The 24859-nt window shown below is 36.7% G+C and overlaps 1 protein-coding gene across 4 annotated transcripts in view; it reads left to right on the top strand.

The window, feature by feature from the left end:
• Window positions 1–24859, top strand: part of MMS22L (MMS22 like, DNA repair protein) — an 86556-nt gene that overhangs the window by 17214 nt on the left and 44483 nt on the right. For all 4 annotated transcript variants that reach the window (XM_048936331.1, XM_048936333.1, XM_048936332.1 and 1 more), the window contains exons 10-14: window positions 641–820; window positions 6094–6156; window positions 10819–10938; window positions 11606–11832; window positions 14160–14669. In XM_048936331.1, the coding sequence (XP_048792288.1) occupies window positions 641–820; window positions 6094–6156; window positions 10819–10938; window positions 11606–11832; window positions 14160–14669 (1100 nt within the window). The remainder of the gene's footprint in view (window positions 1–640; window positions 821–6093; window positions 6157–10818; window positions 10939–11605; window positions 11833–14159; window positions 14670–24859) is intronic.

Below are 24859 nucleotides of genomic sequence, written 5' to 3'. Positions count from 1 at the left end.
ATGATTATAACTGTAGTTTCAGCCAGCTGATGTGGGTAAAGTGTAAGTGCAAAGAAGTCCCAAAAAGCTTCTGTACAATTAGGGAAGATAAACACAGGCTGAGAGAAGGCATAATATGCTGTAGATGGAGATCTGAGCAAGAAGATAATTTATCTGCTGAAAGAGGCTGACTCATAACAAGTCACCTAAATCTCAGTCTGTCTTCAAGACTAATTCTCTCCCATCTACTACTAGCTTTTCCTTTGTTAGATTGCTCTGTGGCTAAGAGCTTTCCAAAAATCTGTTGTATAAAGTCTTCATTGAAGAACTTTAATTTTTCTCTTTTGAGAACAAAGTTGATGGATTCAGTCTGTAGGTTGTCATTCCAGCTGCTTGTAACTTTGCCTGTGAGGTATCATATCACGTTCTTCCTTGTGACCAAATCTTTTTCTTTCACATTGATTTCTACTAGTAAGAGCATCCTAAGATATAGAAAGAGCATGTAAGACAGCTCCAGGCTTTCTCTGATAATATTTTCCTTAAATGAGTGTCATGTTGCTTGTTCTCTGTAAAAATGAAATGATTGTTTCAGCAATACTGTAGAGAATGTTAGCATAGCCTTTAATAACACATTTCCAATTTACTTTCACATTTTCTTCAGTGTTTCTGGAACTTGGTGAACAAAAATCTAAACAGCATCTTTGAGAGACCAAGTAGTTCTGACAGTAGGTCTGTTTTTCAAACAACTCAGTGTAAAGATCCATTGAGCTTTAGCTTGTGGATTGTTACTCATCTGGCATCGCTCTACCAGTTTGACCGTAATGGAAATCTAGAAGACAAGGTGGGTTTGCTCTTTCCTAAATACCTGAAAGTTGTAGTATTTTATTTAAGCCTGAAAGTTTGCTTGCTTTTTTTTGTTGATAGAAAGCATCTTGTGTTATAATAAATGTCGTTTGTTTAAAAAAGAACTTATTAATATTGATAGTATTAATGAGCACTTTATACAAGTCACTAGCCATTCCAGCAGCTCTTGACATCTTTGTGTCAAACGATAGATTCTCAGTAGATTATTGGATTAAGGAAATTTAGTCTGTACTAATCACTAGCTCACTGTAAGTTGTTTTAAGACTCTCTGCCAGTATCATAAATGTTTCACCGAGTTTGCTGTTTTATGGGCTGAACACATTCATTTGTACTGTAAGAAGTACGAACATTTAACACTGTGCAATTTATATTATCAACTTTCAAAAAAAAGGGGGGGAAAAAAAAGGTAGCTCTGCTCTGGAGAAATTCTAATCTAGTTAATTTATTTCATGTTGGTGTGTTAAGGCCCAATACATGAGCATGTAGTGTAATCTGTGTGAATGTCTGATACTAGCACTGTTTAATAATTGCTGAATTCAAGCTTCTGGTAGAAAATTTCGAGACAGTTGCCTTTAGGACATGGTCTTTGCTATTCCTACCATCAAGCACGCAATTATTGACGTTCTTTTCTGTGAATTTCATTGAGGGATTTGATGTTACCATACACTCTGAGGGTGGCAGTGCTTTCTAGATGAGACCTGCACATGTCATTCTTATGTTTGTTAAGATATACGTGGGACTGTACTTGGTACTGATGAATGAAATTCCTGTATGGTCTTCACTCTAGTTTTCTGGAACCTTCTTTCAGTATTATGCTTTGATATTCATCCTGCCTAGTTTTAACTTTGTAATCATTAATTTGGAAGGAGATAGGCACTTGCTGAGAGGCAATTCATCCATCTTGAGAGGTATGAAAACTGCCAGTTTTCCTTCACTGAGTATAGAGGGAGCTGAATAGAAGCTAAAGAGGTAGCTGAGGACCCAGCAATGCAGTTGTTTTTTCTTTTGTTTTACATGCCAGCAGAATTTCACCAGTTTCCTAAGCATAACTGTATTTCTTACAGAGTGTATTTTATTATTTGTAATTTAATTACATCTGTTAAAGGGATGCGACATATACGGTTTGTCTGTTAAAGTATTTTCCAAGGTGCCAAAAATGATTCTCATTTTGACATAGGATGAAAGATTAAAACCTTGAAAACAGGTTTATGAACTGCAGAACTACAAAAAGGGGAGAGACATATCAAAATAACAGACAGATCAACTGACATAACTTTTTGATAACTTCAAATGACTGTTTGATCTTTTAATTTTATGAAAGCATTTCTGTATAAACATTGTAGGAATGAAAAATGTTAAAATGTTAAATTTAAATGTAGAATTGTAGACCACGTCTGGCTGTTACACTGAACTTTGTCTCAACCTTTCCTTGCTTTTGTTATTATGGTAGTCCATAGTGTGTTTCAGAGGAATGCTGAGAAGATAGAATTACAATGCTCTGTACCTACTAGAGGAACATAAATGGAGAGGAAAGGTTATTTCCAGGTTGAATGCAGAAACCACTGTGTCATTTGTCCTGGGTTTCTTATGTTTGTGAGTTGTGAGTTGTGAGTTTACTGTTTACTTTGATTTTTGTTTTTTTCCTCTGTCTCTTTTAGTGGTACGTACCATGTATTTAGCCTTGTGAGAGATGATTTTTTGCCCAAGGCACTATGTTATTTAAATAAGCCAAGCACACATAGAATGGGAAAAAGGATTCCTGTTCTTATTTTAAAGTAGGAATCTGAGATGCAGCAACAGAAAGAGATTTGCCCAAAATGAAAGAGTATTTTTTTTTTTCCTTAGAGCCCACCTAGGAGAAGAGAATTTCCAAGTCCAAATTTGTAAATCACAAGACCACACTGTACACGCTTTCCTTGATGGTTCCCATGCTCTTCATGTTCAAACTATTAGCTGTACTTTACATTTCTCTGAAAGTGGTTGTGAGTTTGTCCAGGGATCCCTGTTCTCTTAAGTGCTATTGATGATTACAAAAAGAATAAATCAGAAAGAACAGCACATCACAAAAAAGTAACCTGTCATGGGTAATTGTGTAAATAGTAGACTGCAATCATTTCCTGTTGGTTTTTTTTTGTTTGTTTGTTTGTTTCTGAAATATATCTTCAAACATTCTTTGGAGATAAAAGAGTCCTTGATGCAATTTTTTTTTTAAACAAGTGGAATTACATCAGAACTTAACGTTGTCCTGTTTTGTTGGTTAAACATCTGACGTGATACTGACGTGGCACATGCTTTCTTTTAATTAATATGACCAGAGGTGGGAGGGCAATGTGTCATAATGATGGTTATTCATGTGCTTCATAGCAAGAATTGCCTCTAAGCCTATGTCATCTGTAGAAGATTTTCAATTTTTTAATGTGGGCTGCATGGCCTGGAGGTTATTATGAAAGCTTTTAAAATTCTAAATGGGTTTCAGACTTGCTTCTTTTTATTTTTCCCCTTTAGCTCATATAACGTAATTTCAAATATGCAGTGATTCATATATATTGAATATATAATTCATACACTTGAAACCATTTTTAAACCTAGAAAATTTTGACCAGGCTTTCTAGATGCTCTTTTCTAAGGAAAGTACAGTGTATTCCTCTTTCATGAACCCCACATTGAGGTCCCAATTCACTATTCTGAGAAGCAGGATTTAAAATCCGGCTGGGAACTGGTGAGAAAAATTGTTGCTTGTGAACGTTGCAGGGGTCAGTTTCAATATACTGTGGACTGAGGAAATATAGGCAGAATTACTTGAGGCTAAGAATTCTTGCCTTTAAATGACTTGAAATGACTACGTGGCAAGATATGCAAACATGGGCTTCCAACTGAGAAGCCTGGTTTGGATTTCCAGATAGTGAGGTGTTAGTCTCTGTAGAAGTTTCTCTCTGAGAAGCCAGAGGGCCCCTACTTAAGTTTTTGGTTTTCAGAGCAGTTTTACATACTTCAGGGTCTGCAGGTCCTGCTGATTTTAGGGTTATTTGAGAGTAGAGAGAGGGATATAGTAAGCCAGCAGATCTGGAGTAAAAGATGCAGATTCTACATTCTCTGACAGAAGTGGATTTCAAACAGTTGCGATGCCATATTGCCAGCGTAGCAGAGAATACTGTTAGATGTAAATTTAGTGAGATTTGAATGAAACATCTGTTAAAAGATGGAGACAACTGAAGCTAAAAGAAGAGTGCAGCAGGTTGTTGTGCAGCTCTTTCCCGAGGCTGAGTTGAACCTGAGTGTGATTTTTATAATCAGTTCCAGTTGGTGATAAGAGTTTGCCGTAGATTACTCCAGGATTCTGTATGGTGACCTGTGTACTGCAGCTGAGATGGAACTTTGCCTATGGACACCTTTTCTATAAATCATGCATCCTTGGGCTATGGAAGTGCTAAAAGCGTGCTCTGAGCAGGTTGCTCCAGTTAACCAGTGGCCTCGTAGCCATTAGGCATGATTACTTTAGTATCTATCTCTAAAAATCTGGCCTTTGAGCAGTCAATTAACTTCACTTGGAGTTTGCAGCAGACACTGTAGATAATCGCATAATATCAGTTCTTAAAATATAGCAGTCAAAATACAAAGCAGAGATGCAGTGATCTCTCCTTCTGACAGGGTTTTAACTGACATAAAGACTTTGGCATCAGTAATAGCTTAAGAAGTCCTCTTTACCACCTGATATATGATACACCATTTGCTGTTCTAGTGCAATTACTTGTGCCCCTGTTCCATCATCTCAGTCAGGCCCTCTTCCTGTTTTTATCCTCTCTTAGCATCAGTTCACACCAGGTCCCACAAGCAGAAGAATAAGAAAAACTGACCAGTGGAATGTTGTGAATGTGAGGGCAGGATAAGAAGGAAGCAGTGGGAGCTCCTTAATTGATATTGCTGTAGTTTCTGAATTATTAAGTCACAGCTGTAGTGTAACTTCATGCGGGTCTGTCCCTTTATTCATATTGTCCTGTAAATAGTCTCGATAGTCAGCATCTTTTCAGAATATTCCTTTTTCTTTTTCCACAGTGCAGAAGTGTAAATCCACAAAGTAGTCAAATTATATTACTCAAGTGTTTATATACCTCTCTTTCTTAAAGTTGGCTTTAAATTCTCTCAGTACAGTTAGAAATTCTGTGTGGAATTGTCACCAAGTCATGACACTGACTAGAGTAATCAGTAACAGAGGAGGGCAGGGGACAGTAGCATTTTTGCTGGAAAGTAGTTATTCCCATTACAAAGCATATGATGCTCTTAAGCTCTGTACAGACATTTAAAGGACAGGTATCTGCAAAATAATTTGTAAGGTGTAACAGTTGTGATAGTGGAGATAGAAAAGCAGGACAAATGGTGAAAGTACTACATTCATGCATCTAGATAAGCAACACAGGCTGTTAATATAACTGTGTATAAGAGGTGATTTTTGGTACTCCCGGGTGATCTAGTTGTCGCTGAGAATTGCAAATGTGTTGGCTTGGTTGCCTTTTTTTTTTTTTTTTCTTGGTAAATAATCTTATTTAGAAAACCATCTACCCTTCTCTACTTTCCCTAAAATCTTTTTTTTTTTTTTTTAACATACTTTTCCATGCAAATCTTCTACTTTAGTAGCATGGTCTAGTTGATTCAAATGAATAGTCATCTCTCTTCCTAAGATGGAAAATATAGATTATGGGCCATACTTGATCTACCCTGTATTTTATTTTTTTTTCTATCTAGATCCTTTCTATTTGGCTGTCTCCATATTCAATTGGACTTGGATATTAGAATAGAAAAAATGAGTTAGAAGTAGCTTTTCCCTGAAGAAACAAGAAAATTAGGATTGTGCCTTTTTCCTACCTTTTATCTGCTTCTTTTTAGGGATTGCTAAATACACACGTTTCAAGACTTGTTTATTACTTGTATTAATTGAAAATGACATTTTGCTTCTTTACTAGAAGTGAAGGTTGGAACTGCAGATGGGCCACATAAATCTGTTAAAATAGCATTAATTCTGGGCTTTTGTTGCTTGGGGGTTATTTTGGTTTTCTTGTTGTTTTTGGTGCCTAATTTTAGGTCGGGTAACAATTATATATAAAATGGAATACTTGGTTTTTAGTGGTGACTACAGTATGCTGTCATGAAACAAAATATTTCTGTAAATCTCTTGCCTTCTTATTTTTGTTATTACATAGTGGTACCTGTAAGATATACCAATGTTAGTCCATGCTGATAATCATTATTTTTCAGAAACAGAAGGAATCCAATTGGAAGTTTGTGGAAGAACTCCTTAAAAATTCCATTGGTGCTCAAGTAAGTGTGTAAAGGAAGAAAAAAAAACGAATAAGGGAAGTGTCAGGGTTGCTTTCTGGAAAAGACAGTGCATGAAACAAAGACCAAATAACAAGTGTATTTTTTGAGTTCCAATGTATTTATCACAGGTAAATGAAAATCCTCAATGTAGCTTAACTATAACAGTATACAGTGCCCTCCTTGTTAGCAGTTAGACTTGCTTTTAAGTGGTTGTGCTTGATGCTAAATTGTCAGATAAAGGAAAAAGATAATTATCCTGGAAGGGTAGGTATATGGCTACTCAGACAAGATGTATTCAGAATAAGAACTGGATGCTTAGAAAATGTAAACCAGATATTGAATGTAAGGATATCAAGTTGAAGAGACATGATGAGGGAGATAGTCAGCTGCATTGAAAATTCAGCTATATCCTCATCACAGCAGGAAGGTGACTTGCCTTGCTGAGCAATTTGTCTTACAGGCTTGAATCAAACTCTTACTGATAAGGTTCTAGTTTCTGAGCACTCATTTCATACCTTATCATTTTTCTTTCTGCAGAACTGTTAATGCAGTGCTTCATGGCCCAGAGGTCAGAACTGACCTCCTTTTAAAATGCTTTTAAATATGCTATTCATCACGTTTTTAAGTGTATAACGTTGCAGCTCTCTAAATTTGTTATCAAGTTGCATGGTACAAATTGCAAATGTTGTAACAGCAGCAACTATAAAAAATATTTCTTTAAATTGTGTGTGCTTAAAATGAGAATCACCATATTTATTTTTGTATTTGGTCTCAAATGAATGAAAAAAAAAAAAAAAAAAATCCTGCAAAGTTCTGCTGCAGGAAGCAGAAGAGGAATCAGTATTTTTTTATTACTGTTATTGCCCTGTTCATGCAGTAGAGGCAGCTGTAGCAGAAACTAGAGCTAGCAAAAATACTTGTTATAAATACAGTCTTTACAAAAAGATACTTTGTAGTTGTTAGACTGGTTGAAACAATATGCTTGCTATTAAAAAGTTGAAAAGTCATGTTCCGTGTTAACTTTGTGTAGTTCTTTCAGTTTAAACTGGCTTTTGAATGATTTCATGGCGTATACTTGAATATATGTGATACACATATACATTAAAACTGTAGAGATTACCTCACTTATTGGATGCTTATCATTCTTTGCAAGAAACAGAATAAATTATGAGATGAGACATAACAGCTAAGAGTGGATTATTAGCCATTTTCTTGTGTTGTATCTTATGTATATGAGCAATGTGAGAACAAAAAGATGACACTTGTAGTTATATGTATATATTTTTAAAAGTTCTCATTTTCTAGTGAAATCTTACTAGTATGAAGTTTATCTTAAATTTGAATATACCCAAAGTGTACAGTTATTAATGCTATTGTTAAATAGGTATTTATTTGTAGACAGTTTAGTAAGTCAGCTAGGTAGCTAAGTTCAGAAAATCTCAATGAGTTAATAATGACACAGTAATAGAAGGCAAAGGTCAATTTTAAGTTTCAAAGGCAATTACCATTGGACTTTAAAACAAGATATTTGCCAAAGCTATGTTTGTAACCAGTCTTAGGAGCCATATACCCATCTCTACGCATGTATGTGCAAGTGAATACTATGTACATTAAAAAATGCACTGTTCTTCCTGTTCTTGCATATCAGTTATCTTGATAATGTCTAGGAGGGAAGTTTTTCTTTCACCTGTAGGTATGTCCAGCTTCTCTGCTGGTCTCTCAGCTTCATGTTGCTGCTCTTACCTTTTCAGCTATCTTACTATATCCTCTGAGTATCTCCTAAACAAATGTTCCTGAATCCAGAAAAAAGTAGGAATGAGAAGCACAATGTGTATTGAGAAGTCACTAATATAGTAGAACATGGATGAGCAGGGAAAGAAAGAAGAAAGGTGCAGGATGCTATTTGTAATGAACCAATGGGATAGTATTGAAGATATTGCCTACTAAAGCTTGGCTTTACTTTCAGGCTGAATCTTACTTAAGCCATCCTTTTAAACATGCAATCTTTATCTAGAATAGAGTTGCAGCAAATAAGTTGGAAGAAATATAGTGAATCTCTCATTTGCAAGATAGGACAGGAATTAATAATTAGTACCTTAATTTCTGTTTTGGTGTTAATGACAAAGGTAAAGCTGGTCTACAAAATGAAAATTGTTGTGATAGTGATATTAACAAATATTAAACATTTGTATTCTAAACAACTAAATTTATGGGATGTCAGTGTAAGACGAAGTTGTGTTTAGAAACTTTTATTGCAAGTGAGAATCAAAAGGTTTTTTGGTAGAAATGATAGCAGATTGTCTTATTAGCCTTCTCTCGTTTGGAGTAACAAATGTTTCAGCATTGTTTGATTTCTGCTTCAATTTTATTATGCCTTCACTATTTCAGTGTTTAATTCTACTCTAGATGAAATACAGAATTACTTCTTGTAGTTCTAGGAAACCAATTTTGTTACTTCAGTAGGAGATCATCATGGAAAACTGTTGCTTTCAGATAATACCATCATTTTTATAGTATCTGATGTTCCTCTCTTCTGCAATAAATTAAAAGCTGACTACCTCAAGAGTTCTAATAGCATTTCCAGCAGAGCAGGAGATCATTTTAAGCAAAAGTGCAATGAGAGAATCCATTACTTCCAGGGGAGCTTGAAGTCTGGAGATCTCTTTCATATTAAATTTGAAATAAAACATTCAGTTCTCTCTCGGTTTTGGTAACTCTTCTAAAACTATTGTTGGACACATAAATAATGGTTGGAATAGAACTGCTCAAAATACCATGTTTATTGTTGAATTAGTTTGATTGAAACAGTCATTGTTGAATTGGGTCCTAAATGTAATCCTAAACATAAATTACAGCTTTAGGATTCAAGCATTTTCCTTCCAAAGGATGTGTTATGTGTGAGGTTTGTTTTTTCTTGCATTTTGTAATTGAATAGATGTCTCTAGAGAAATGGATATGTTCATCTGCAGTTTGTTTTATGTCTAGACTCTTTTAATTGTAAAAGAATAGCAGCTGTCGAAAATGGCTGCAGTTCTGTCATTAGGTTTTGAGATGAGATTATTTTTTGAGGAGAGAGACTACTTATTTTATAGATACTTGTCATATTTAACAATATTTAAAGATCACTTTTCTTTTGTAGACATTTTTATTGTATGTATTGTTATATGTAATGTTTTGAATATGCAGTTTCCTGTGACTTTTCAATTTTCAACTTACTTTAGATATATTCTACTTAATTGCTCATGAGAAGACAGACATGATTAGAAGTTAAACTGGGGAGTAAGGGAATGTAAAGAAATTGTAAATCATACAAAGGAGCATTGTGAGTGAGAGCAGAAGTCCCTCTTTTCCTGTAACAGTTACTTAACGAAAAACCATTAAAAACTGCAAACAACTTCTCAACCTAATATTGTATTTTCCATTACCTGGCATAACTGAGTGGGGTTCTTGTTTTGTTACATTTTTCTAATTTTTATTATTTTAGTTAAGCTTTTTCTGAATTAGATCAACTTGGGATACATGTAATGCAGGACTCTGTAGTCCCAGGTCCAGCACTGTAATTGGAACTGGAAGATACAACTTTCAGATATTTACCTGAGACATGAAAGAGGTTCTGTGCCCTTCTTGACACTAAGATTTTAAGTTGTAAGGCTCATACAGAATCATAGAATTGTTTATTGTTTATATAGTTGGAAACAACTGTTAAGATCATCAAATTTAAACATCCTGTATCCTTTTTATTTTTCTTCCCCCTTTTATTGCTTTTTTATTCATTTTGTGCATTTAGGATTTTGAGAGTTAGAAGTGGGCTGGGGCTTCTCTCTTTGCATAAGAAGTGGAAGCAATAAGCCTTTCCAAGGTGTTATCGTCCTAAAGTAGATGGCTAAAATAGGTTTGATTGAACACATAATTTCAGCTTGAGAACAGAATTCCTTACATTCTAGTTCTCTTCATCAAAAGCTGCATGAGATAACTTCCACTGTCAGTAGCTCATAATTGGAACCTGAGTGCTTCACTGTGATCAAATTGTTTGGAACTGATAAAGATTCAAAATGTTTTTGCAAAGGAACTCATTGGTAGTAGTTCAGAGGCTTATTTGCTGTTCATTTAGGGCTGTCTGGGATATTATCAATATAGCATGGTTGCAAAAATTTTATGAGGGACATGATGCAGAAATAAATGATCCTCCTCAAAAGAAACTTGAGGTCTCAAGACAGCTGTGCCTTCTCTTTGTATCAATGGTGAATGAACTTTCCTTTGGATATACGTGACAAACAAATTTAAAAGTTAGCTGACTTACTCATTCATGCACTATTTATGTTCTGTGTGGTCCTCTACCATGCAATTGTGTTTCAAGTTAGGCTCACAGTAGTGAGATTGCTGTTATCTTAGTGTGTCTACAACTCTGTGGACACCTAAAAGGATGTATAACGAACTACTGAGTAGGTTGCAGGGTGCTTTGCTGGGCAAGGCCCATGTGTGTTTGTCAGCTAATCTCAAGTTCATTGCTTGTCTTAGTAGGTACTATTTGCTCAATGTTATATGGCCAGAAATAATGGTTTTTATTAAAAAAATCATTCTCAGTAGTCTGATAGTGTTGGATTTATAGATAGGCAAGGTGATACTCCCCTCCTAAAATAAAATTTTTATTCTCTTTGCCAGACTGGTGTGTTAGAGGAACAGTTACGAATGCATCTTCAGTGCTGTTTGACTTTGTGCCATTTCTGGGACTGGAACCTATCTGTTGTCACCATACTCTGGGATTATTACAGCAAGAACCTGGTGAGTAGATGAATATAATGAAATATAGAATTGCATGTGGATATTCTTCAATTTTTAGCAATTAATTCAGATTCTCACTTAGCCAAACTACTATGCTTTTGTAAAATTGACTAGACAATGACAGTAACTGTAAATTTGCTGTATTTATTTAAGAAATTGTGTTTAAAGGTATATTATGATTTGTTATGTTATGCCACAACAGAATAAATTAGAATGTGTTTTGTGTTCTTAATCAGGACTACTTATTTGGATTTTCTGTGAAGATGCTTTGCACCTTTACAGTGTGTTTTTATTTTTGGAGTGGCATAGGAGCTCGCCCTTTAGAATGATAGTTTCATTGCATTTGGAAAGACCACAAAGATTATCTAGTCCAACCATCAACCCATCAATATCATGCCACTAAACTGTGTCCCTCAATGCCACATCTACTATTTTCTTGAACACCTCAAGGAACGATGACTCCATCACCTCCCTTATCAACCTGTTCCAATATGTCACTGCTCTTTATGAGAAGAAATTTTTCATAATATCCAATCTGAACCTTCCCTGATGCAACTTAAAGCCATTACCTCTTTATTGTTTGTGTGAAAGATTGTATCTTGCTGTCTCACAAATATTAACCTTTATTATTACTTATCTTCTTAATTGTTTTGTTTATTTTTTTTAGAACAGTTGCTTTACTGTTCCTTGGCTTGGTCTGAAGGGTCTGGCAAGCATTAGTAAAACTTCTTTGTCAATGCTTGAGTTGGTGAAAAGTTGCTGTTGTGAACAGCAGATTCCCACCTTGTACAAGTCCAGCAACAGTTACCTCATTTTTCTCAGCATTTTGGCACGGATGATGAAGGAAGAGGCAGAGAACAGTGGTGTGCATCCTTGGAAACAAATCAAAGGACGGTATGGCTGCTATTTAGCTTGTCTTGCTCAATAAGAGATCTAGTCAGTCTGACTGCATGGCCCTTTGAGTCACATACTAAGACAGAAATGGGGTACTGTGCTTGTGAGAAAGTAAAGAGGATGAAGAATGCAGTGATTCACAAGCTGAAGAAGGTAGTTGTCCCCTTAAGTTTCAGTTGTCAGCTAAGGCTGTAACAGGTGTTGTATAGCTGGGTCCAAGAGTCACCTCGACATTTGCAGCCTGTGATGATTTACACTGTCCCGCCAGCCAGGAATTGCTATACTGGCAAATGATGCACAGGTACAACTCTGTTGCCAGTAGCATAATATAATTAAAGCACACAAATTTTGTTTTGAGCTTCATGTAAGCCATGTTGTCCAAGAACATGCAACCTGGCTCTTGCTATCCCTGCAATTCCATTTGTATTTACTTTTTATGGTTGCCAACATTGCTCACAGTGTTTTTTGCTGAGAGTTTTGCTTTTTAATTTAATTTTAAAACATGCTAATGAGGATATATATTAAGTCATTATATTAAAAAAAAAAAAGAAATATATATGCTTTAAATTCGAATTTTGATTTTGCGTATACTTACTAAATCCTTAACACTTTTAGTAATTATATTGTACTGATCACTAAAGATGCTGATGCTTAAGACTATTTTCATTAGATGTAACAGACAAAGAATTAGTTTCGTTTTTATTGGGTTTGATTTTTAAGATTTCGTTTAGTACTGATCTCATACTTTTGTATGTGAACTTAAAAAAGATAAAATGCACATATTGCAGGCCTACAAGGCTATGTGGTGTGTTTCTTCCAAAAAAGAAAGGTGGTCTTTCCTGTGAGAAGGGGAAAATGTGTGCTGTCTATATTAACTTCATGGGTTGTTACAGTCAGTAAAGTTTGGGCTTAAAAATTGCTACAACTACATATTGAAAGAGATATATTATTAGATGTGGAATCAATGTCTTGCTTTAGTTAGTAATTTAAATTAGCCTGCTTCATTTTTGCTGAAAACAAATTATCCTTACGTTTTTATGTTGTTATAGCTTGTTACTTTATCTAATTTAAGAGGGGGAATAATAATACACAACACGCTTTGTCAGTCTGCTCAACCAGTATTCATCACATCTGACTTGTATAAATCAATTACACAAGTAGCAAAATTTAACAGCCTACAGCTATGATTTTTGGGATGAACTCTATTTTCAGCAGCTAACCAAGCATTAATTGATGCATGAAGAACATAAACGCCTGTCAGTAGTAATTTACTACCAAACAACATTAATTGGATTTGCTATAATTTTTGGTAGCTGGATTTGATAACCTCAGCACCATTTCCAACAATTTTTCCAGGTGACAGGAGAGGAAAACAGCCTTTAAGTATATTTAACTCACTTTATGCATGTGGAATTCACTTTAAAGGTGAAGCATATACCAAAGTTCTTAATTTCACAAATAAGAAGTTAAGCAACCCATTTTCATCTTATTCCTGTGTTGTAAGGCCGGTGACATTTACTTAAAAGTCTAGGCCTGGGCTAAAGTCATATGAAAGACTTTCTGTTTTCTGTGCAAAAGCTTTCTGCTTTTTACTTTTCTGCTTTGTAACTTTCAAGTTGCAAAGTAGCAGTGCTTCTCACCGTCACCTATGCATGACTTGAGCACTATGGTATAAGCAGTACAGCTTAAAATTTCTTAAAATCTGCCTGCTAGAATTTTATGGGTTTTTGGCTTCCTTTTTTTATAAATAAAAAACAGAAGTTTTGTTACTTAAGTATACTGACTATATTATATATTTTAAATGCAGCCCAAGACAATTCCTCTTCAGTCAATGCAGCTCGGGCAAGCCAAAGTGTTGGACGCCTAATTTGCTAGATTGAGGTCTCTCTCCCAAATATCTGTTTCCTTGTTTTCTTCCAAGCTTGTAGTTCTCAGTCCATACTGTAGGTGTACAGTAAAAGATAGTAGAGGCTTTTGTGAGGCATTGCTGGGGGAAAGAAGCTTTCCATCAAAATCTTCCATTTCATTTTACTGCAGTGGTGGTTACAAAGGTGAAATTCAGTAGTATAATGTAAGAAAAGAAATGTGTATCCAAGTAAATAGGTGCTCTGTCCTAAGGATGGAGGGTCCCTACTTGTTAAGTTCTGTGTGTGTGTGTGTGTATGATTTGGTTTGGCTTTTAGTCTTCTGGATATCACCTGAAAGTTGATAGAAAATTAAATATTTCAAGAAAACTTGTTTTTCTTGTTTTGCTGTTTTTTGGGTGTTTTTTTTTTTTTTTTTTTTATGTTTTGCATTTGTTTTTGTTTTTGTTTTTTTTAATGTAGAATTTACTCCAAGTTCCATCGGAAAAGAATGCAGGAACTGACAGAAGTGGGGCTGCAGAACTTTTTTAACCTGTTCCTCCTGCTAGCAGTTGTTGCAGAAACAGAAGATATAGTGAGTCCAGTGCTGGATCTTTTGGATTTCCTGACTCCATCCTTGGTTAGCCCATCTCAGAGAGCTCTCATCTGGAGAGGCCATTTTGCTTTCCTTCTGATTTATGTTGAGAAGAATATGGACATCAGTGTCCTAGCTGAGAAACTCTCAAATGCTTTTCGTGTCAAGGCAAAGGAGTTCTTAGTAACCAAAAATGACTACACACAGAAACAAAATCTCTGGACTCTACTTTCAACATACATTGATGGTGTACAGGAAGTGTTTGAGACCAGCTGCTACTTGAGCCTTTCTGAGGAAAAGTTGCTAAATGATGGCTTTACTATGCTGCTGCCTGCTTGTCGAGGAGCTGAACTGAGCATGGTCTTGAATTTTCTTCAGGCTGTTATAGCCAGACTTCGGTAAGTAATTTTGTTAGATTGTGGATATAGACTGGCATGTTGTTTTATGTGCAGAGTTAAACTGTAATTCATATTAATTTCACACTGAAATAGAGAAGAAGGAAATAGACAGTTTTGAAGGATTGCGAATGATACAGTAAATTCTTATACCCACTGATACATTACTGCATTCAGAATCTTAGAAATGTTTTCTTACTATTTCAGGTCATTAACTCATTACAAAATATCAGGGACAGAAAACCTTTGTTATTGTTAATCTGAAAGTTAATCAGATGGCACAGTTTCAGAGAATACTGTCTTTCTTTTGGCACAGAAAACTTTGAAACTACTATCTGTACTGCATTACTTACGTTTTCTTGTGATTGCTCTCTTTTAAAATGTATTTATTTCCTTGGTGAATATTCTGTTCTACAGACTTCATTCTAGCTTCTGTTTTCTCGCCTCGTTTGTCAAGGTTGCAAACAAATAAAACAATTTTGGAGACTTAAATACTTACCTGGAAATACTTGTCTAGAAAAGAAGGAAATCATATATGACCTTGAAAACTGCAGTTTTGCTTTGATGTGTTAGTTCAGTTTTTAGCATCCACCGTACCTTTCAGTATTTTTGTCTACAGGGGCCTTTTAGAAGTAGTCTTCCATTTTGAAGCCCAAAGATATTTTTAAGATAGTAAGAGGCAGCTATTGATTTGCCATTACTTCGAATGTGTGAGACTGAAATATGTGGAAAGAACCGTAGAAGAGTGTGCAACAGGAATAGTGAAGCCCGTATGCAAGGTCTCTCTTTAACTAGCTTCCTTTTTATTGTCTAGTAGCTTTGACTGCAGCTGTCAATAGCTTATACATCCAAAGATGACAGTTTTTTCAGGCAGTCTTTTCAAAAAGGATGAAGCGTGAAACTAAGTTTACTTGATTTATTATTTAGTATTTCAGTTCAACTGAATGTATTTGCTGGAATAAATTGGAGACTTCAAAAATGCTTTGACGTTTTCTCCATTTGCTAATACAGAGCTTTTGTTGTTTCTTTAAGATGAAGTAGGGAGACTTGTGAAAACATTGCCTATTTCGTAAGTTGACATTTGTCTGAAAGCTTCCGAAATTTCAGGGCTATGTAGTCCTCTTGTAACATAGACAGAAGGACATAGACATCTTTTGTAGGCTTCTCAGGACTAGGGACTGTATTCATGCCTTTTCTTACTAAAAGCAAGTTGCTGTAATATTTGAGCTACTGAGTCCCTCAAATACCAGTTGGCATGCGAGCTATCATTAGAGCCTTATTTTTAACTGGGCCTTCATCTCAATGTATACATTTGGTTACCTGCCTATTTATCACACCAATTACAAGGTTTAATTCCATGAGGCTTATTAACATATTGTGATCTTGATGGTACAGGAAACAGTGAAGTGTTGCCAGCTGCCTCACCTACTTCTGAGAGTCTCGCTGATCAGTTTGTCCTCTGTTGCCATATAAGTAAAACACAAATAAAAATATTTTCTTTGTTCAGAAGAGTTGGATGACTGTGCTAAGCAGAGGTGAAAGTGGTGTTGGCTTAACCAGACTGATAAGAGCTGATTTGTTTGGAAATGTGTGAAAGGATGAAATGGTTCAATGCAGTTCTCTCGGCTGATTTTAAAATTCAGGCAGATAAAAGATAGTTGGCCTTTCATAAATGTAATTTTTCTGTACACTGCACTCTAATAATTCTATAACTGTACAACAGGTAGGAAGGAAGGGAGATCACTGATTAAAGAGAGAAGAAGCTTCCTCTAGGCTGTTAGGAAATAATATCTTCATGTGCCACTTTGTGCTAACCCCAGATGATGGCTCACAGGAGCATTCTTCATTGCTGATTACAGAGCATTATGAAAATACTGACTTAGTTGTGTTAACTAAATGCCTCAGTATTTAAAGCTAAAAATGTCAAATAGTTTTAGCACTCCCCTTTAACATATCTTACTGTGTTACTAGAATCACGTTCCAGGTTTCCCAATTCATTTTATTTGAGGCTATTGTAAAAATAGCAATCTTTGATTTGCAGAGTGAGGTGTAGCCAAAAGCTCTTCTTTAATTATAGGTATTCATGCTGCTATGGTTAAGGGTCTGTCAGCATTTCCATTATAAACCTTTATTTTCAAGGGTTTGTAACATAGCTGTGAAAACTTGCTCTGGGCTAAAACTTGGCATACAAGGTTTTGATAGAAGGCTTGTTTTCTTCCTTTCTTTTTTTCTTAAAAGGCATCTGTGAAGAGAACCCCACCTGCACCATTTCTACACTTCTGTGTTTTAAAATCTTTTCTTGTGTTTTTATATTTTGATGTCTGATAGAAAGATGCTGGTAGCTTTTGACTGTTGTATTTACTTCTGTATTTAGTGTTTTAAATGAGCATTTTTAAAGTAATTATTGTTTTTAATTTAATTTTATTATTAAAAATATTCTGTTCTGCCTATATTTAAATAGAACTATGACTTGGCAAGAGAACTCATTTTTTTGTCTTTTTTTATATATGGTGAGTGAATAATTGGAAACAAGATGCTACTTGCTGGCACTTCCAAGGATTTGATCTTTATAGCGAGATTCAGTATGAAGTGTAAGATTATATTTTAATACAGTCTACTTTTTAGAAGCAACTGTAAAGTAAACAATAAACAATCAAGAACCCCATAAAAACAAAGTACAAAGTGCTTCCTTTCTGTGTTTACTTGAAATATTCATCATCAAGCTCAGACCTTAGTTTTTCCTTTACTTTTTGTTTCTGCTTTTAGACAGTGCTTTTAAATTCTGATTTTATTCTTTAACAAAAGGTTAATGCAGGATGCTTACTCATCTGCTTTCACTTGCTCCAAATCTACCATTTCCCATCATCTAAGTGCCTCATGACACAGAAAGAAACCTTAGGTTAATAAAAATACAGGCATTTAATGGGTTTGACAGAACTCACTGTAAGAATGGGCACAGGCTCTGAGAAATTTGCTGAGTGCCTGGAATCAGTGGGTTTCAGCACTGCAATATGTTATTCTTAAAAGAAGTGCTGGAAACATGCTGAAATGTCTCTTATTGTAATCTGGTATTGGTCTGATATGAGCTTTTGCTCATTATCATCATCCTGGTATTTGGTTTTTGTAGTGTACTGGCACTAAGATAGGGAATCATAAAAATGCAGGTACATGCCTGGGTGGCAAATGGCTGCTGGTACACCAAACATCTTTCTCTGGTTTCAGGAAGACGTGGTACTGATTCTCATAGCAGAAATGAGAAGTACTACAAACCTAATAACATAATAAGCAGTAATTTTATTTTGTAAACATTTATTGGGTATTTATGCCCCTTGTGTACTTTACTGAAGGACATAAGAAGTTATTGAGAATTTCACTGTATACATTTTATAAGCAGTAAATGAATAGTACTCAGGTAGACATGCTTCTAGTAAAAAGTTACAGTAGTAATTGGGCCGTGGAAAACAGCAGAACTGGATGCTTCTAACTGTAAGAGTGTGTCTAGCCTTGAGGTTGTGAGAAAAATTACGATAGGAATGGATTATCCAGTATATCTTTGCTATGGAAATGTGTAGTCATTTGTAATTTTGTGTGTGTGTGTGTGATACCTGCCATCAAAACACCCTGTGGGGAGCTTTTTGAGACCAACAGCAGCCTTTCCCCTGCTCTCTGTTACCATGTAAATCAGCAGATAAGCTCATGAGGAGAATAGAAAGGTCCTTCCTCCTTCTTCCTCTTTTCTTCCCCCTCAGGGGTTTTAGTGTTAGTCTTTGTAAAAGGTGTTTTTCTGATGTTGAACTTCTGAAAACTATATCCAGAGGAGTTTGGATGAGCACGAGCTTTCTCTTACCCATTCCATCCCAGAAGTATATTTCGAGTCACCAACTGTGATGCCCAGATAAGCAGAGTGTAGCTCTGTGACTAAACCACTGAACTCTTAGTCAGAGGTCTTAGTTTGGCTCCTAGATCTGCAAGGCTTAGTGAATGAGAATTAGAAAGACAATGAATAGAGTTTGTGAATTTTTTCACCTACATAGAAAATGGTCTTTCCTTTTTGACTTCCCAATGCAGATCTTCAATTTGCAAACATGTCTGGTCGTGCTGATTTGACCTAAAGCCTAAAATAGTTGGGGGTGGGTTTTGTTTTTTAAGTGCAGTAATAGTATTAATAAAGCTGATGTTTGAATGAATGTAAGGAAAATTTAGTGAGTGTGTGGGGAGCTTGCACTGCTCTAGAATATAATGACATTTTGAAAGGTTCTCTGTCTAAATACTTTAGGGCATCTCTTACAGTTTTCATTGGCAATACTGGATGTGTTTTTAGCTACAATTACTGCATTAAGATGCGAATTAAATTTTTCTCTTAATCCTAGATTATGAGGGCATTGAGATTCTTTGAGATTCTTTTCTAGGATTTTTTTTTTATTTTATGTGCAAAATGTTTTGTACCTTTGTTCCTTGTGCTCTAAGCTTTAGTCACAAATAACTTTTGTATCCTCTGTTCTGAAAGCATTACTGTACAAGTGAAGGAAATGGGATGCAGTGTGTCCTGCAGCTGTATCCCTCCTACTTTGCTTGTGGAAAGCTTCTGTGCATGCCGAGGATTGGTGTGGTTTGCAAGAGCATTCACTTCTACTTCTCGCTGTCGATTTTCTTGAATCTGAAGGTCACACGAGCTGATTAACTTAAAATCAATTTCATATTGGTGTTTAGATGTAATAAAACATCTGTTTTAGAATCATGTTAAGAACAAATTGGAATAACAAAATCAGTCAAAGAAACTTCTCGTTGGCGTTATTTGGGCATCAGCAATTTCATTAGTTATATGAAGCCAAAGGAACTCAAGTATAGTACTGTCACATTAATTACAAAGATGTGAACTCCATCCCCTCTGCTACAGAGTGAAACACTTTTCTGTCTTTTATCCACTTTATCCATTTGTTATCTACCAAAAAATAATTCACATAGGCTTTGTGGTCTACCTGACGTAACTCACAAAAAAAAAAAAAAAAGAAAAATCATATCCAGGTGTACTGAGAACCTGCTGGTTGGGACCCTGCAGTTGTTGGGAGAAATCTGTGCTCCCTGAAGGACATCAAGTGCAGGTTTGTTTTCTGATGGAAGTGTCTCACTTCTAAAACTGTTTTTCCCCCAGTTTTTCTTCTTTTATTCTTTACACGAGGTGTAAAAATGGCTCTTCTTTTGGAATATTCTTGATTGTGGATGTTAGACAAAGAAATATTTTCACTCATAAGACCATTATATAAAAGTAGCCTTCTAATCACTTAATTTTGATTGTTTCTTCGTTACCTTACAAGATATATATATATATCTTTTCTCTTTAGGATATCTCTTGTCAGATTTAAGGCTTATTTAAAATGAAAAGAAAGCTGAAGCAATTTTCTTTATTCCATTTCAGTCTCCTAAGGCCTATTTCCCCCTGGTGAGCTCATAGCAACAGGGGGGTTTAAGGGAATTCAGCTTTCTGCAAATTAATGTCTCACATCATGAAAATTCAGGACTTTTTTTTTCTATATCTTGAAAAAGTAATACAGTGAGTGCGAGTATTATTTCTTGCCAGCGGGTGGAAGATGAATGATTTTGTCACAGTTTTACTGCTTGATGAGCAGTGTCCTGAGGGTCAGGCTTAAGTCTGTGTCACTATGCTGCTCATTACTCTTGAGCTAAATAAGGGCTGATTGGATCTAAATTGCCTAGCACATGGGCCGCAGATGAGCTCAGTGAGTAGGGGATGACCTGCTATTCAGACTGGGAGTAACCCCGGTGTGCAAATGCTGCATTAGAACACCGTGGGAGAATGAGAGGCTACCGACCGCTGCCAGCAAAAGAAATCGAAATGTAAAAACTCTTTGATGCTGCAGTGTTAGAATTTGAAATGTAGGAAGTGACAGGTTGATGGTACTTATCAGCTTTGGCTGGATTAGAGAACAGTGTCATCTTGCTTATATAATGACAGAAGAATGAAGCTAGCTCCCAACTACTTTGCTGTGCAGAACTGCTGCTCTCAGAGCCAATGCTGCCTCCTACTGACAGCCTACTCAGGACAGTGCAGAAAGCAGGTGGTTTTCACATGAGAGGCTGTTTGGCATATTCGAGTACACTCTTCCTGTGTGCATCAATGTCTACATATTTCTGTTCTCTTAGCAGAGGAGCAGGATGACAAGCCAGACTGATAAAGCAGTTTTTTGGGACAAGCACAAGTCACTGTCGTCTGGGACAAGCACAAGTCACTGTCGTCTTGAAGAACAGTGGCATCTACTTGTGCTGAACTGCACATACTTGTTGCCATTCCACAAAAAATATTTCTTTGCACTCTTCTCTCCATTGCTATACCCCAGGAAAGGAGGTAATCCCTGGAGAGGAGAAATAATTTGTGGCTGTGTGTTTTAAAGAAAGTTGACCTTTAAAGAGGAGAGGAAAATCTGAATGAACTCAAAGAGAATCCTTATGCTAACTGGACAAATGAATATACTTGTCTTAAGGAGACAGATGAAGAGCAAGTGTTGAACACAGCATGCACTGCAGTTGTTTGTGCAGTTCAGAAAGATTTGGTGGTTCAGTGGAATATGGTCTTTTTGGTTTTGTTTTTTCCTACCTGCCACTGATGCTTGGGAAACTGAGTAATAGCAGCTTCCTTTAAGTTTGTTTCAGATTTTCTTACTGACATCTTTAATCTGACATCTTTAATCTAGCAATATCTTACTCTCTTCATACTATGGGACTATCTTAGTGGCAAAAACAACTTGGCTTTCTCATGAATCTAAATGTATGCTATTTTCTGTTTATTTACTCTACCTGAGTATGTATCATTCGATTCTTCTTCCCCTGGGATGATGCGCTCATGCTGAAATTTCTGGATGGACATACAACCAGTTTTCAGTTTGCTTATTTCTGGGTATTTGTAACAAAAAAAGAAGAGAAAGGAAGAGAGCAGCCTTGCATGCACAAACAGTTTTACTGTAAGCACGGCTGGAAAGATCTTGAGGTTGCTAGTGGTTGGTAAGCAAGACGTGAGCCAGCAGCATGCACTCGGCCCAGAAGGCCAACGGTATCCTGGGCCGCATCAAAAGAAGCATCCCTGTTCATTGCAGGGGAGTTGAACTAGGTGACCTTTAGTCTTTCCAACTCAAACAGTTCTTGACTATGAATGTCTCCACAGATAGGGCATCCACCACATCTTGTTGCAACCTGTTCCAGTGCCTCTCCGATGTTATTCTGAAAAACTTCTTTCTTACACCTAGTCTAAATCTTCCCTCTTTTAATTTGAAGCCATTTTCCTTTGTCTTATCAGAAGACTCTGCTAAAGAGGTTTGTCCCCTTCTTTCTGATAGAGCCTTTCCAGTTACTAAAATGCTGCTCTCAGATCTCCCTGAAGACTCCTCCAGGCTGAGCAGCCGCAGCTCTCTCATCGTGTCCTTAGAGTGCTTCATTCCTTGCATCACCCTTGTGACCTTCCTCTGGACACGCTCTAAGAGGTCCACATCTCTTCTGTACTGAGGACTCCACACTGGGACATGGTACTCCAGCTGAGATCTCACCAGCACAGATCAGACAGGCAGGATCATCTCCCTTGACATGCTGCCCATGCTTCTTTTGGTGCAGCCTAGGATATGGTTGACTTTCTGGGCCAAGAGGGCACATTGCTGGCTCATGTCCTGCATGTCATCCACAAGTGCCTCCAAGGCCTTTTCAGCAGAGTAAAAACTCAGCAGGTAAAAACTCTTCGTGCATGTGAGGCTGCTGTTTTCCTTTTCATCCTTTTTTCGTTACAAATACAGAATGGCTCTGAAGTCACATTTCTGGCTTATGTCCCGCTTACCATCTATCAGTATCCTTGAAGTCCTTTTCAGAAGATCTATGCTCAATTCTTTCATCTCTCAGCTTGTTTTGATAATGGGGGTTGCTGCAACCCCAATGCGAGACCTTGCATTTGGCTTTGTTGAACCTCCTGAGGTGCTCCTGGGTTCACTGTTTGAGTCTGTGTCTCATCCCCCGTGTGCACCACACAGTTTGATGTCATCTGAAAACTCGCTGAGGCTGTGCTTGATTCTATTATTGATGTCATTAATGAAGATATTAAAGAGCATCAGTGCCAGTATTGACGCCCTGAAGGACACTACTTGTCACAGTTCATCCAGACATTGAGCTGTTCATCACCGCTCTCTGGGTACATATTGCAAACAGTTCTTTGTCCATTGAACAGTTCACTTGTTAAATCCGTATCTTTCCAATTTACAGAGAAGGGTGTTGTGGGGACCGTGTTAAAAGCCTTACTGAAATCCAGATAGGTGACATTAGGGGCTCTTTCTTACCTTGTCCTCTGATGCAGTTACACAATCACATAAGGCCAGGAGGTTGGTCAGGCAGGACCTGCCCTTGGTGAAGCTGTACTGGTTTTCTGGCAGTCAGGCTCTCAAAAAGCGTCAGGAAGTGACAAGAACAAAGGTGATACCCATGTCAGGGGTTGGTTAAACTGATATGGGCAACAGATTTGTTGCCCCTTTGTCCATCCTGCTGTTTCTTGTAGGTTTTGCTGCCTACTCAGCACAGATGGTTGCAAAGTAAGGTATTTTGATCCTGTACTAATATAGTTTTTGCCTGATGTATGGAGGAAACCCAAAATTGTTTGAGAATGGTTAAATTGGATTTCCTACTGTCCTGAAAAGGAGGGTGAGCAGGGCACAATTCTTATATATTGATCTCTGTTTATGTGAGTACTTATGTGAAATTTTAAGAACATATTGGTTGTAAGAAAGTAATTATTTGACATTTGATTGAAATCTGCCTTATTGGCTAGCTTTTGTAACAACTACCTCTTCATGCACGCAGCCTGTTATGTTAGGTAGCAGGGTTTGATGTGACTGCTTAGGAAAAAATAACACACTCCACCATGATATTTAATTTTAATAAAAACTTTTGCGGGTGAGAGATAGGAGCTGCTTATTTAATCTTTAGTTATAGTTCTGTATGCACTTCTGGACATATCATTTTGCAGAACATTTATGAATAAATTGAAGATTGGGGAGATTCACGGAAGTAAATAATGAGAGTTGGAAGTTCACAGAAGTTTGAGGGAATTGAGAAAGATGGAAGGGAGACATGCTAGAAGTCAGCTTGCAATAAAAAGGCTGTGGGAAAGAAAACAAATTGTCTGTTGTTCTCCCTTCTAGTAAAGAAGAAATTGTCTTATGTGGCAGAAGTAGGCTGGCTTAGTTAGAGTAGGTTGCAAGAGTTGGTGCACTGTCAGAAAAAGTAGTTGAAATCAAATGTAATTTTTTCTTTCTTTTTAGGGACTACCTTAGACAAACATTGTTGGAGTAGTCTTTGTAAGCCGGTCAGAGTGCTCAGATGGACTTCTTAAGTAATTTAAGATGCTCCCTAATCTTTCACTTGTTTCTGTGAATTGAAAGAAAGGAATGCCTGCTGCTGCTGGTGCTCAATTAGTAAGGCTGCTTTCCTACACAGTAATCTACTCTTCTGCTTGCAGAACAAAGCCCCAGTGAAATTAGAAAGTAGTGAGAAGAAACTATAGCAGAAATTATAATGTCATAAAAAAAACTTCAGAAATCTGTGATTCATTTTGATTTGTGAATTCTGTAATTGTTTTAGGATTGTGTTTTCTTTAATGTCTGTTATAAGAGGAGAAAAGGTGAATGTGTTTTCTCTGCCATACTGGTATTTGGAAGATCAGCAGGAGGTGACTGAGGGTGGCCAGCACTGCCTGGTGCCTGCACAGGAGAGGCTCCACTGAAGGTTGTACTGAGTTTTCAGTGGTTTTGTGGTCGAGTATGGGAATCTGCCTTGAAAAAATACTTTGAAAATGCATTGTAGACTTTTTCTAGGGAAAGCTAATTGATCCATGAACGCATGCATTGTCATGTTTTATTTGGCTTGGAGCAAGTCCAAGTGCCATTAATTGCTGAAGCCTAAATGCTCCAGTTTGTCTTCCAGTGATACTAAACAGTGAAAATGTGCATAACGTGAAACGAGTCCGAGCTCATCTGTCTTCCCTAGAAACAAAATGAAAAGGATGGAGCACACCCTGTAATGAGTACATTGTGCATCTTCTCATTTGGGAGTCCCTTTCTGACACTGTTATTGGGCAGACCAAGTAGAGGAAGGTAAAAACGGTCAGTGGCTTGTTTCATTCTTGGATAAGCTGGAGGTGCTGTCAG

Source organism: Lagopus muta, chromosome 2 (genome assembly GCF_023343835.1).
Source record: "Lagopus muta isolate bLagMut1 chromosome 2, bLagMut1 primary, whole genome shotgun sequence".
NCBI lineage: Eukaryota > Metazoa > Chordata > Aves > Galliformes > Phasianidae > Lagopus > Lagopus muta.
Note: the sequence above shows the minus strand (reverse complement) of the source record. Positions and strands in the feature narration are given on the sequence as shown.